The 14,647-nt window shown below is 44.1% G+C and overlaps 1 protein-coding gene and 1 pseudogene across 4 annotated transcripts in view; one reads left to right on the forward strand and one right to left on the reverse strand.

Annotated features, from left to right (window-relative positions):
- LOC110549826 (aurora kinase C-like) overlaps nucleotides 1-12,903 on the forward strand; it is a 23,044-nt pseudogene extending 10,141 nt beyond the window's left edge.
- The window catches only part of Dcaf17 (DDB1 and CUL4 associated factor 17), a 31,655-nt gene continuing 25,185 nt past the window's right edge, over nucleotides 8,178-14,647 (reverse strand). For 3 of the 4 annotated variants that reach the window (XM_021639232.2, XM_060390472.1, XM_060390471.1), the window contains one exon: nucleotides 8,178-13,833. In XM_021639232.2, coding sequence (XP_021494907.1) covers nucleotides 13,693-13,833 — 141 coding nt within the window. In that variant the 3' untranslated portion in view covers nucleotides 8,178-13,692. The other variant, XM_060390473.1, reaches the window with a different exon arrangement.

Genomic DNA, 14,647 nt, shown 5'->3' on the forward strand with positions numbered 1-14,647 from the left:
CATGGTGCCGATGCTGGCCTTCAGCACTGACATCTGGCTACACTGCCTCGTGGCGGGCACACCCATGAGCAAGAGGGAGAGATCTCACGGTAGGATGAGGATGGGCAAGGACCACATCCGCTTAGGGTGTTAGTTACTTTTCCATCGCTGTGATGGAACACCGTGACTGAGACAGAAAAAGGAATTATCTGGGCTCACAGTTCCAGAGGGTGAGAGTCCCCAACGGCAGAGCAGAGGGCAGCAGGCACGGAGAAGCTGAGGGCTCACATGGTGATCCATAGCATGAGCAGGACACTGAGAGGGGCATTCGGCTTTTAAACCTCAAAATGTGCTCCAAAACACACTCCCTCCTGAACCTACCCAAATAGTGCCAACAACTTGGGAACAAGTGTTCAAATATTGAGCCTGTGGAGAAGCTGAAACAGCAGGACCACCCCCTTTCCTCCTGTCCTCGCCTCTGAAATAGGCCACACATCCTAGGAAGGACTTCCTGACCTTTCTCCAGAGAGTTTTTCTCAGACCTCATCTAGGAGCCCCCCACAACCCCCACGGTAACAAGGATTATCTTGGCTTCTGGTTTTCTCATACTGCTGGGGCGGAGTTCAGGCCTTGCACATAGTAGGCATCTTTTTAACACAGTCTCATCCCTGAGTCCACATCCTGATTGTTGAAGAAACAGAGCAATGGGGGGAAAATAGTCTAACCAGTGGGCTTTGCCAAGCTCTTCTAATTTACCCACTACTAATGCCTTCGCATGATCAGTTGGGTGGATAGATAAGAAATACGTGAGACTACAGAGTTTTGTTTTGTTTTCTCTTAGGATGGACAGGGCTCTAAGTTCCTAGTCTCAGTGCTACCAATTTTATTTTTTTTAAAAAGTGAGAGTTCCCAGGTCAAAGTGGAGATGTGCCCAATTTAAAGTGAATTTCAGAGAAATATTTTTAGCATAAGTATGTCTTATACATTTTGTATATACAGTTCATTGTTTATTCTTTCTATGGCTAGTTTTTTGTTTTATTTGTTTAGAGGAGGCTTTTATTTTTAATTTTCCCAGATGATGTCTCACTATGTAGCTCAGGCTGGCTTTGAACTCATGACCCACTTACTTCTCTCCGTCCAGCACTGGGATTCCAACATGTCTCACTATGTCAAGGTATCTACATTTTTATTTGCTAAATCTAAATGTCAAAGGTATAAAGTCATAGTTCAAAGCAAAACCAAGAGCCATGAGCATAAAGGGGGATTTTCCTTATTTATGATTGTAAATGAAGCCTGAGAGTCCCTAATTCACAGGCTCTGGAGGTCCTGGCAAGGTCACCCAACCCCTGCAGAGGGAGGCAGAGCCTGGGCAAAGAGAGAATAGTTATTTTCTTGTTAAGTTCATTTATCATCAGATTGTTACATATAAAGTTACATTTCAGGGAATACAATCAGGTCAAACACAAAAGTGGTAAAAGTCTACAAAAGCCCAAGCTGTTCCCCCAAATAGGTGTTCGCAGGATGAATACTGTGACTTCTAACTACAACTTCTGATTGTCCCATTATCACAGCTAAACAAAAACCTGCACCAGCATGCTATCGGTAGTCAGGGGCTATATCTGATGAACAAGCCGGCCTGCGAATCCTTCCATTCTCTTTGAGTTCACGGCACAGCACTTGTAGACTGCCGCACACAGAACATTGCTTCCAGGCTTTGTACGGAGGCCAGAGCTATGGGGAGGGCTATAGATGCGATGCTCAGGAATGGAGTTTCCCCCCCCAAAAAAAAATATTTAAAAAAAAATAAAAGGAGAAAAGTATGCACTGTCAAAGGTCAAAATACATATAGTTCGGTCATCTTAATCAGCCTTCCCCTTTCTTCTAGATTCAGGGAACAATCATCCCATATAACAGAGGCAGGTTCCCAAGGGCTGTGCACAGAAACTGGCTTTGCAGAAGAAAAGGACTTCCAGAAGCAAAAACAGAGCAAAGGGCAGACTGGACATCCCAAAGTACTTCAGAGACAGGACATGTTCCTTCAGGGTCCTTATGAACCCAGGTGACAAAGTACATAGGATTCTTATCTTCAGGAGAGGGGGATATTTCCTTGAGCATCGAGAAGCCGGGGGTAGAGGCTGCCCGCAGTCATTTCAGAAGGTTGGGGGTCTGAACCAAGCAGATTATCATGCATCTGAAGCTATCTTGCTCTACACAGCAAGATCTTACTAAAGAAGAAAGGTTCATACAATAAAAAGGCAACTTCATTTACTATGCCACTGTCCCCTTAAGAGATTATTCTGAGTTTCCCTTGATCCTGGATGAGATTTTCAGCAGACCCCTGTGGCAGTTCTGGTGATGCAATGTCCTGTAACTTCAGATTTCAGACTCATAGTCTCAAAATGGTATTCAGAAAGGAAAGACAGGGCATTCCTGACCTAAGGTCAACCTCAGATTGGCTGGTGTTTCTCTTGTGAGGAAAGACCAGTCAGTGTCCTTCCCTTTATTCACAGGGGAGGCAGGCAGAGAATCCCACCGCTTGACAAAGCTCCATCCCTCTCCTGGGGCGCTTACACTCAGCCCTCTGTGACCCCAAACTCAACGGGACAAAAGTGAAGTTCTTAAAGGCTCTTTGACTACTGACGCTAAGGGATGTTGGTCTTGCTGGGCTAATCAGGGGTCATGGGGTCATAGTTCTAAAGCAGAGCTCACCTTCTCATCTTTTCTGGTTTCTAAAGGCCACAGACATTCTTTGGCTATTGGTCCCTTCTTCCACTTCGGAGCAAGCCACCACGTATCTCTCTGCCTTCTTCCACACCAGACCTATTTCTCTGACCTTCTGCCCACCTCTTCCACGTTCACTCACCCTTAATATCCCAGCTAGATAATCTGGAACAATTTCCATGTTTCTCTCTTTATTTATGTGCGTGTGGTATCCGTGGAGGCCAGAAAAGGGCATCAGATCTTCTGGATCTGCAATCACAGGTGGTTGTGAGCCGCCACATGGGCACTGGGATTGATCTTGGCTCCTTTGGAAGAGCAGCCAGTGCTCTTAACTACTGAGCCATCTCTCTAGCTCCAATCCCCTTGTTTTAAGGTCATCAGAGAGAGAGAGAGAGAGAGAGAGAGAGAGAGAGAGAGAGAGAGAGAGAGAGGTGTTCTGAAAGTGAACCTTTGAAGACTGGCAAATAAGAGCAGTAAGACAAATTCTTCCCTTTTGTTCCCCAAACCCGCCTGTCTTGCCTTGCAGCATTGTTTACATAGCTTCCCAGAAGTCTGTCCCTGAGATTAAGCACACAGTTGACAGCCTGACACCCCACACTGGCTTCCCTCTGAAGCCCTGTGTGAAGCCCTGCTTGAAGCCACTGAGACGTCACTCTTAGCATGGGGGTGGCACGTGAGCTCTCACTTGGGCTTTCTTTGGAGGGAAGCCAAGTTATGGTAGCTCAGTCTTTTACTTATTTTACTCACGTCTTACATTGTGGTAATTTGCAGGGCTCCGGTTTAGCTACTGTTTCCAAAGCAGACTGGTGGGGCACGGTGACACAGGCCTTTCAGATAGCACATGGGAAACTGAGGCAAGAGGATAGTTGTGAGTTTAGAGGTCACTGTGTAAGAACTATTCCAAAACCAAAAATAAACAAGCAATCTTTTATTGATGTTTTTTGTTTTATTTGTAGGTGTGCATGTGTGTGGGCGCGTGTGCATGAGAGCCCACGGGCAGTGCTCAGAGGAAGCCTTGTGGGATTTGGTTCGTTAATCACATGGGTTTTAGCAGTTAGGCTCAGGACATCAAGCAAAGTGCTCTTAACCCCCGAACCACTTTGCTGGCTGCAAACTTATTTTTAACTTCTAAACTTTAATGTACTAGGTAAATTCTGTAACTGCAGTAAATACACAATCAATGGGAGGTGTAGAAGCCATGAATATCGCTGCTGTGGAGCACTGAGGTTCCCTCAGGTGGCTGGATTTGGTTTTTGTAGTGTAGTAGGCTCCTTGAATTAATTAAGATGGAACCACAAAAGACCATGGGTAGCCAAAACTAATCCTAAGAAAAAAGAACAATGCTTGAGGGATTATCAGGTCAGGTGTCAAGCTATGCTAGAGCCATAGTCATCAAAACAATATGGTGCTGCCACAGGACGGGTACACCAATGAGCAAAATCAAACACCCAACATGACTCCATGTAACTTCAGCCACTGGACATTTGACAAAGATGCCAAAACATACCCTGGGGAAAAGAAAGCATCTTGTTTTAACAAATGGGGAAACTGGTAGGAGAATGAAGTTATATCTCTATCACCTTGCACAAAATTTAATTTCAAATTAATCAGAGACCTAAGCATGAAACCTGAAACACTGCCACTGCTAGAAGAACGCATAGGCAGTACCTAACATGACACAGGTGTAGGAAAGGACTTTCTAAATAGGACTTCGTTTGTCCAAGAAATAAGGCCAACAACTGACAAAACTTTATAAAACTAAAAAGCTTCCTCAAAGCTAAAGAAACAAGCAGTGGAGTGGAGAGGAAGTCCAAAGGATGGGAGAGAAACTTTACCAGTTGTACATCTGACAGGATTACTACCCAGAATATGTAAATATAAAGAGTAAAATGAGACAACAAAACCCACAATGGCCCATTCAAAATATGGGCCTGGGATCTGAACAGACTTCTCAAAAGGAGAAATAAAAATGGCTAAGAACCTGGGCATAGTGGTAATCCCAGCACTCGGGAGACAGAGGCAGGTAGGTGGCTCTCTGAGTTTGAGGCTAGCCTGGTCTATATGGTGAGCTCCAGGACAGCCAGAGCTACAAAGCTAGACTGTCTTCAAAAACAAAAACAAAAAAAAAAAAAAAAAAATAAATAAAAATGGCTAAGAAATAGCTCAAAAAATGTTTGTCATCCCTATCAACTAGGGAAATGCAAATAAAAACAACCTTGAGATTTCATTTGATCCTATGAATTATGAATAATGGCAAAGATCATCAAAATAACTCACAGGTGCTGAAGGGGATGTGGGGAACCCTCATTAACTATTGGTAGGGCTGCAAATTAGTTCATTCACTCTAGAAATCAGTGTGGAGAACCTCAAAAGTCTAAAAATAGATCTACCATATGAACATCTTGGCATCTACCCAAAGGATTCCACATCCTATTTCATAGATACTTGTTCGGACATATTCATTGTGGCTCTATTCCAGACAGCCAGGAAAGAGAAACAACCTAAATGTCCTCCAACAGATGAAAGGATAATAAAAACGTGATTCATACACACAGTGGAATACTGTGCATCTGTAAAGAAAAAAATGAAATCAGGAACATTTCAGGTAAATGGATGGATCTAAAAAAGATCATAGTGAGGTAACCCAGACCCAGAAAGATAGTTCACAGAAGTTAGTTGCCTTCGGAAGAAGGGAGAGATTAGAAAGATTTTTGGGGATAATGGGTGCATCTACTGTTGATTGTGGTCAGTTTCGTGCAAAATTTATCCAATTATATATTTTACATATGCCCAGTTTACCGTGTTTCAAGTTTACCCGAAATAAGTCGGTTTACCTCTGACAGTTTTGAATAATTTGACTTTATTTGCTGATAGTTTTATTATACAAAGTCAACTGATAAAATTTTGAGAAAATGAATTACTACTTATCCACAAAAAAATCTATTCTATAAAAAAAAAAATCAAATTCAGTGTTGCCTCTATTAAAAGTAGCACTTTTAGCCTTGAAGATAGGAGCTAAAGAAAAATAGCCCACAAATCTGAAGGGCTTTTGTTAAAAGCCTCCTTCTCATTGCCACTTTCTATTAATTTTGTGGGATCCTATCTGAGATTTCCAGTGCCCATCTGTGGTTCTTCTTACTGGGCTTATATAGGAGGCTAAGATCCTCTACTGCCCTCCTCTGCTCCCAGAGATGGCTCAAGGGACTCCAGGGAAGAGATTTACACAAATTCTAGGACACTTAAACCAATACTCAAAGAGAACAGAAGAGCAACAAAGCGTTCTAAAATGTTAACTTTCAGCTTGAATAACTATTCAGTATCATATGCATCCTAGAGTACTATTGGTGGGAAAAGGTTAAAGCTTGTTCAGTGCAGACAAACACAACCTAAAATAACATGAACTCGTGACCTTTAGGACAGTCATCATTTTCTGCTATTAGAGACTCATGGAGCCTCTTTCATCCTGTGCCACTTTGTCCAGCTCCAGTGGTCACCTGTGCAATTCAATATGTGACCTTGGAACCGGTTTCGATCCTAATGCTCTTCTCATGAGCCATTATGCCCACAGTGTTCTGTGTCTGATAAAGAACAATTCAGTCTGAGTTTCAGGTTGTTTTAATTGTTATCACAAATAATGCTTCAAAGTTCCTGGAGTGGGGGTGGGATGTGAAAAAAAGGGTAAAGAGCAACAGCTTGCCAAGAAACAATCTGAGTATCAACCAGAAGGGGTTACACATTCACCACCAGTGATAAAAATGTTAAAATGTTAAAAGTTAAACAAAATAAAAAGCAACTGCAAATCTCATACGGTATGACAGGCATGGGGATTGCAGCAAGTTTCTGGGAAAAGTCTGCTGTGTGAGAAAAGACATAAATAAATAAGTAAATAAATATATGCAGACACACACAAATGAGCAAAACAGCTTTATTTATAACAGAAAGAAAACAATAGCAGAAACCGCCCGTGTGCCCATCAATAGGAGACACAAAAACAAACTGCTGTATTCATATAAAATATTCAGGAATAAAAAGGAATAAACAAGCAATGCTCCAAAATAAGCGAATTTCAGTCACTGTTGAGTAGTTCAACCTGGAGTGTGATGAATTACAGCGGTGTAGGTGGCCTGGGAAGGAATGACTTCAGTGCTTTCAATTTTGAAAAGAATTTGGAATACATAGTCCAAAAATTCAGCAAGTTTATACAATGTCTGAACATTTCATTACATGTAAATATTAAAAATGTACATGATAATGAATTTATTATATCCATGCTAATGTACTAGAGGGATAATCTGACATTTGTGATTTGGTTTGAAATGCACTGGAAAGCTGGGTAATAAGAGAGTGAAACTATGTAGTTGGTATTTGGTTACACCCAATAAAATCATATAAACTTTACTATATGTTTAAAATCTTCCCAACACAATGAGGAAGGTTCTCAGACTCATCTGTTGTAGGCCCTGCTTTAAATACATTGTCCTCCGTGTGAGACAGAGATCCCACAGAAATGCAGGGAGCAGAAAGTAGCTCCTGAGTTTTCTTTAGTTCTAAAATGTTTAATGTTCACAAACAAGAAGAGAAGAAACTGTGAAAATCACCTTCACTATTGTCATGTTTTGTTTTGTTTTTTGATGGGATCTTGCTTTATTGTCCTTACTGGCCTGGTACTCACTGAAGAGCCTCAAGCTTATTCACTAAGTAGCCGAGGCTGGCTTGAGCCTGTGGCTGTTCTTCTGCTTTTCAAGTGTACAGCCAATACTCAAAAATTATTGAAGAGAAGCAAATTTATAGTAAGAGTAGTTCCTAATAATGTTGTTTTAGCCTGTTACAAACAACATCATTTCTGAAATAATCCAATTATTAAATGAAGAGCCATGTTTCTGTCAATTTATGTATAAACTGTGCCTTATCCAAATTTAGGGAAAAGTAGAAATTCAATTATCACAGCCACACAACTAGGATCTGAGATGTAGTAGAAGCGTTGCTTAGTGTGCATAGAAGCCCCATGTCAATCTTCAGCCCCAGGGTGGCCTGCAGACCACACAAAGCAAACCCACACCGCCTCCCACTCAGTGAGCAGCTTCTCAGGTCCTTAATGTCGTAACTGTCAGTAGGCTCTGGGAGTTTGTACAGGCCTCACCTCCTCCCCGGTCAAAGGGGAAAGACAATGGCAGTGCCCGGACCTGATTAATTCCAATAGGGATACTGTACTGTATCGAAAGCAGTACTGGATAGAGAACATTCAGAGTACCCAGCTGGGCATGGAGGTTCGTCACAGACTTAAGGACAGCCTGGACTACACAGTACACATCAGGGAGAGAGAAGGGGAGAAAAGGAAAGGGAGGGGTAGAGGGAGGAGAGAGAGAGGGAAGGAGACGGAGACGGACGGAAGGAGGAAGAGGGAGCTAGAGATACAGAACATGATTTTCTCCTTTGTTTAAAAAAGTATACACAAGGTTTAATAAACACTCAAATGGTAGGAAACTATGAAATATATTAATTTATTTAAACATAGCACTTTTTATTTCAATAGTGACAGTTTTTTGTTTGTTTTGCTCTGAGTTGTGACAAATACTGTAGAGGCCAAAGAACCACAGGCCTGCTGTGCCACTCTGAGAGTACAGAAATGCACTCACTTCTACTTAACATCTGCACTTGCTGAGGAGCATCCCCACCTCCGAGCGAGCAGCTGCAGACACTGGGAAGTCCGTGCCTTTTGGGGGGGGGGCATCAATCTTTGTCGTTGCGGCTGCCGTTTTCCCAGCACCGGGAACTGAACCTAGAGCCTCAAGCACAACAGGCAAGTGCTCCACCGCTAAGCTACATTCCCAGCTCATCTTCATGGTATGAGTGGCATCTAAAGCTCCTCCATTCTTTTCTAGCTTCCACATCTTTCGGCATCTTGTTGTCAACCATCCTGTTATTAGTCGTGTGTAGGAATGCTAATTCAGAACCTGGCTGCTTTGGCAAGGGATTACAATCCAAAGACCTTCTAGGCCAGTGTGGTCCAGCTGGAATACAGACACGCCTTTAATCCAGGACACAGAGGCAAGCAGATCTGAGTTCAAGGACAGCCTGGTATAGAACAAGTTTCAGGTTAAAAAAAAACCCAAAAAAAAAAAAACCCCAAACAATGAAGGTAATGTTAGTTTGTAATAGGAACCACCTATGCCCAATTGAGTGGCAGAAGCAGTGACAAATCAGAGGAAGACTTGGCAAAATAGGACACGCCCAACTCCCGTGAGAAGAGAGACGAAAGGGAAGCTACTTAAGGGGCAATGAGAAAGAGAGGAGGCAGTTTTACTGAGACAGTAATAGGGAGGTTCGGAGAGAGAAAATTGAAGTCAAGTCTGAATGAGCCAGAGAAGGAGCCAGAAGATTAGAGCAGATTGCTGGAGTTTAAACTGAGGCCAGGCAGAGCAATTCAGAGGCCGGGAGAGAAACCAGACTGAATCAGCTGAGAGGAGTTTGAGGCAGAACAGCTGAGGTGAACCGGCCAGCCTGGAGCTCAGACAGAACAAGAAAGGGGGAGCTTATTAAGCAGTTAAGTCTCAGAGGCTGGAACATTCTAGGCCTTGGCTAGGCTGTACAGAGGCTAGAAGCTTCCTGGACTAGGCCTAGGTTAGCAGACGGGCAGTAAGCCTCTGAGACAGCAATTACTTCAGGAGAATAAAAGGTCATTTTACGTAAGCATGCAGCCTACATTCCCATAAACTGCTGAAACTGGCCAAAACTAAACAGCTGTAGCTCATTCTGTTAGTTTCACACTGAGCTCTTCTGTTTATTGTATTTGTGTGCACATGTGAGCATACCTACAGAAGAGGGTCCCAGATCTCCTGGAGCTGGAGTTACAAGCGGTTGTGTAGCCCAGCATGGCCTCCCACCATGCAACCCAGGCTAGCCTCCAACTTGTGGCAACTCTTCTGCTTCAGCTGGGAGCAGCTGCTAGGATTACAGATGTGAGCATCAGGCTCAGCTCACATCATACTTAGACACAGCCCGTTCCTTTTCTTACCATGCACCTCAGAGTGCCTTGACTGCGGTTCTGAATGAGTTCTACCATCCACACACACACAGCAATGAATTAAAGTCAACAACCACCTTAAAGAGATTCTCTGCCAAGACTGAAGTCTAAGGACACCCTGTTCCAAATGCTCCCAAAGTGCAGAGACACTGCCGAGCCGAGCCCACACAGCATCATCCTTTTTCTGCTGTTGTTTTTCTAATTGGATTTTTAATTGCGTGAACTTGTTTTTCAAAATGGGTCCGGTGTGGTATACCTCCCAGCACTTGAAAGGTGTGTCATAGAGGACCTCTGAAAGGCTCCACCCAACAGAGGATTGAAGCAGATGCTGAGACTCACAGCAAAACTTTGGCCAGAGTGCAGGGAGTCTTATGAAAGAAGGGGGTGGGGAGAGAAAGACCTGGAGCCCCACAAGGAAACCAATAAAGCAAACAAAACAAAACAAAAAAACCTGGGCCCAGGGGGCCTGCAGAAACTGACCAAGGACCATGCTGGAGAGGATCTATACCCCCTGCTCAGATGTAGGCCATGGGCAGCTCAGACTCCAGATGGATCTCTGAGAGGAGGGGCTGTCTGACAAGAACTCAATTTCCTGCTCTTTGATCACTTCCCCCTGGCTATTCAGCCTTGCCAGGCCACAGAGGAAGAGGATACAGGCAGTCCTGATGAGACTTGATAGGCAGGGGAGAAGGACTCCCCCCTTCAGTGGACTACCGGAAGGGTCGAGGGAGAGGAAGGAGGGGGCTACACTCGGGATATAAAATGAATACATTGTAAAAAGAAATCAGAAAATAAAAGGTGTAGGCAGGCAGAACTGAGTTTGAGGCTAGCCTGGTCTAAACACCCACACCACACACCCACACCAAACAAAAAAAATAACACCTAAACAACAAAGCAAATGCAAATCACCAAGGTGTAAATACGCTAGGCAGGGCTGGGCACTGTAAGGACTACTCTAATTTCAATGCTGTCTCTAAAACGTTCTTAGAGCTTCAGAGGCACCAAACGGAGCTGTTACACATCATAAAACAAGACTGAACTCTCTTGATCAGTAGATGCAAGTATTAGATTTTAACAGGTTACTATTTTGCTCATAAGGTAACTATTTCTATGTTCTCAGAAGGTAGTTCTTTTTTGTTGTTTTCCTCTGTATAGCCCTATCCTGGAACTCACTCTGTACAACAGGCTGGCTTCAAACTCAGATCTACCTGCGTCTGCTTCCTGAGTGCTGGGATTTTTGTTTTTTTGTTTTTTTTAGATAAAATCCTGTTTCTGTTTCTCTCTTAATCTGGCTATCACACAAATAACTGAGACCCTATTATATTTGCCTAATAATAAGCTTCACAACATAACTGTGCCGTTATCAATCTATTCTTAACCCTCTTAAGATAATTTGGCTTCCTTCCAGAGTACAACCAATTTTAACCTTAAACTTGAATCAAATAATGATTTATTGCTCTTTTGTTTTATTGAGACAGGATCTCATGCAGCCCAGGCTGCCTCTTAATTCTTGATTGTCCTGCCTCTGCCTCAAGTTTTTGTTGGTGGTGGTTCTGTCTTTTTAAGGCACAGTTTTGCTACATAGTTCACGCTGGCCTGAAACTTGCAGATCCTCCCGTCACCGCTCACTGAGGCTTGGATTACAGGTGTGACCATCTGTCCTGACTGTTCTTGTTTTATAGTCACTCTTGAGGCTGAACTGGAAAAGTGCAAACGGGTGGAAAATAAAGACCAACATATTTAGATGTAGTAAGAGCTAAACAGGCTACAATGATGAAAAGGTTTCATTTGAATCTCGCTTGGAATCTTTTATAAGATATCTCCTCAGTGCCTTGGAGATAGCTCGAACACTAAAGTGCCTGTAACACAAGCATGCAAACCTGAGTTTGATGCCCAGCCCTAAACATCTGGGCATGATGGCATGCCACTTACCCCAGTGCTGGGGAAGCAGACAAGAGGATCTCTGAGCAGCCAACCACACTATCGGTGTCATTGAGCCTCAGGCCTTAGAGAGACTTCTAGCCTCCAAATGCACATGCACACATGCAAATATTTCCACACACACTCAAGTGCACACAACACGAGAACACCAAGCCATGGGAATAAGAGCATATAAGAAAGAAAGGATAATTTGGGGCTTATCTGTCAGTGGGGTCTTGGGTGCTCTATTCTGGGCAGCTGGAAAGGCTGTGGGTGGGGTACTACCCAGGCACCCCTTTCAAGGGAGCCCTGGACCCAAGCAGCTGGTGGAACTTCAGCTTGCCCTCACCCTTTAGTTAAGGGAAGGTGACCAGCCTTGGGCACAGCTTCACCCACAAACTGGGACTGTGGCTGAGCATCGCCATGTCCATTTTCCTCCCTCTTTCCTCAGCCACTGGCTAGATGGAGCCCAGCGCCTTAGCCAGGAGGCGCTCACCACTGATGACTTTGAAATAGAGCATCCTCTGGGCAAGAGGTGGTTTGGGAATGTGTACTGGGATTGGCTCGGGGAAGGCCATCTCACCGTGGCCCTGGAGGTCCTCAAGGCCCAGACAGAGGAGGGACTAGAGCACCAGCTTCAGAGGGAGGTGGAGAGCTAGGCATGCCTACATCGCCCAGGTATCCTCCGCCTGTACTACTTCTGTGATGCTAACTGGGTGTGCTTAATTCTGGAATATGCTCCACGGGGCAGGCTTTATGAGGAGCTTCCGGGAAACCACACTTTAGATGAATGATAACCATGACAATGGAGGAACTGGCAAATGCCTTAACCCGTGGCCATGACAAAACGTGATTCTTGGGGGAAATCAAGCCACAGAATCTCATGCTGGGCCTCGTGAAGTGAAGACTGCAGACGCTGATTGATCTGTGCATACCTCCTCTATCAGGAGACAGTCTAGGGCCCTGAACTATTTGCTCCTGGAGAAGATTGAGGGGGACCAGCCGGATGAGAAGGTGGATCTGTGGTGTGCTGGGGTGCCCTGCTGTGATTGGCTGATGGGAACTCCCTTTGAGTAGCCCTCAGTCGCATCCTTAAGGCGGATCTGAACTTCCTCCATCAGTGCCTGTGGGGGCCCAGACCTTGATCTCCCAACTTCTTAGGTACCATCCCTCAGAGCAGCCAATACTAAGCCAGGTCCTAAAGGACCCAGGCGCACTCTTGTAGCACGCTGCCTCCCTGTGCTCGGATGGCTTCCTGAGCCCTGCCTTCCACTCTTCCTGAGTGTTTCTTCAGGGAACTCTCCAGGCTGATTGTTACCTCATCTGTTTTGCTTCATTTCTCTTCTATGATACTAATTAAAACTAATTTTAAAAAAATTAGAAAACTAGAATAAATTCTTGATATTGTATAGGAACACAAGAAAACTATATATTGTTTTGTTTTTGTTTACAAAGAAGCTGTGAAGTTTTTGGTTACAAATGCTTTTTCTAATCCTTATGCAAAGTTTGGTATAGAGTATACAGGACTTCTTTACCTTTTTGCTGTCATCTTGAGAAAAGGTCTCATGTAGACCAAGCTGACTTTGGATTTGCTAGATAGCTAACAGTGGCTCTGATCGGATCTTTCTGCTCTACCTGCCATGTGCTGGGATTACAGGTGTGCACCACCACACATGGCTTCGAGGTTTAATATTTTTGTTTTTTTCTCTCCTAGCCTTACTAATTGTAACTTTATAGTAGTCTTTAAGAATTATGCTAATAATCCCTGAATCAATGATGTTTCCTCAACACCCAGATTTAACTGTCTTCTGTTCCCCAGCACTTTATATTCACATTAGCACCTAGTCAAAATGTAGCCTCCTAGGACAGCATCCTGGTGAGCATTTACATACAAGGGAGTCCTTACCACCCTATGTGGCAAGAGTTTAACCTAGTCCTTTGAAGTTAGAACAAGACCTGTTCCGGAAATTACTGCAGACTATTCTATGCAGATGAGAACTGGACTCGGCTGACTGGGTACTCCATCAGGTCACAGCGACCCCACTGTCTTAACCACTTCTGCTGACCACGTCTTCTTCTTCTCCAGGGTCACAGACCATCTGGTAAACATAGCAGCTGAAGAGCCTGTTGGGCTTCTGTTCAATGTGCAGCACCAAATCTCTGTCAAAGTAGACCTCGTGGCTGTAAGTCTGTAAGAAAACAGTCACACAGGACCTGCTTTTCATGCAGTCACATTCGCCGTAGCATCACCAATACCACAGCACCTACCCCAGGCACCTTCCTATGCGCACAGGTGTGGAAGAACTGCCAGAAGTGGATTTTTCATCATTTATGTGCATGTGGATGACTAATGGAGAAACGCAGGCCATTTAGAGCTCTGAACTTAGGAACCAAATCTACAGGTCACTGTCAGAACCACACATCCGCCTAGCTGCATGAGCCGCACAGGAGCTCATAGGCTCCTTATCGACAGAAAAAGGTGTATGCGGAGAATATGCTGTTCCTTGCAGCTTTTACTTTTGCACAGGTGCTGTGGAGTGTGTGCTTCCTCAGTCCCTCTCTACCTTACTCATTGGCCCCAGAGCGCAGTGATTTAGCCGGTCTAGCCACGTTGCTTCCGAGACCTTGTCTGTACCTGACACAGCTACCAGCATCTGTGTGGGTGCCGAGGATCCAAACTCGAAGTTCTCACATTTGCACAGGAACGAAGCCAGCTCCCCAGGCCTCTCAACTCGTATTCACTGCCACCAGCAGCTCATTTGGGCTCGAAACTGGACCAAGTCTAGTGTGCTGGGCTGTACTCAACCCAGGACATTTACTTGTTAGAATATTTGGAAGAATGAATATTCCCAAGTGCTGGAAACCCAATTTGCCCAGATATTGCCTCTTACTATCTAACTGTGGAAGATAACCGCATTATAATTTCATTTTTAAAAATGTTACCCCTCATAGCTGGGAGGAAAATAAAAGACTATGGTAAGGAAATAACATGTCTCAAGAGAC

The sequence above is a fragment of the Meriones unguiculatus genome, chromosome 8, assembly GCF_030254825.1.
Source record: "Meriones unguiculatus strain TT.TT164.6M chromosome 8, Bangor_MerUng_6.1, whole genome shotgun sequence".
Lineage (NCBI taxonomy): Eukaryota > Metazoa > Chordata > Mammalia > Rodentia > Muridae > Meriones > Meriones unguiculatus.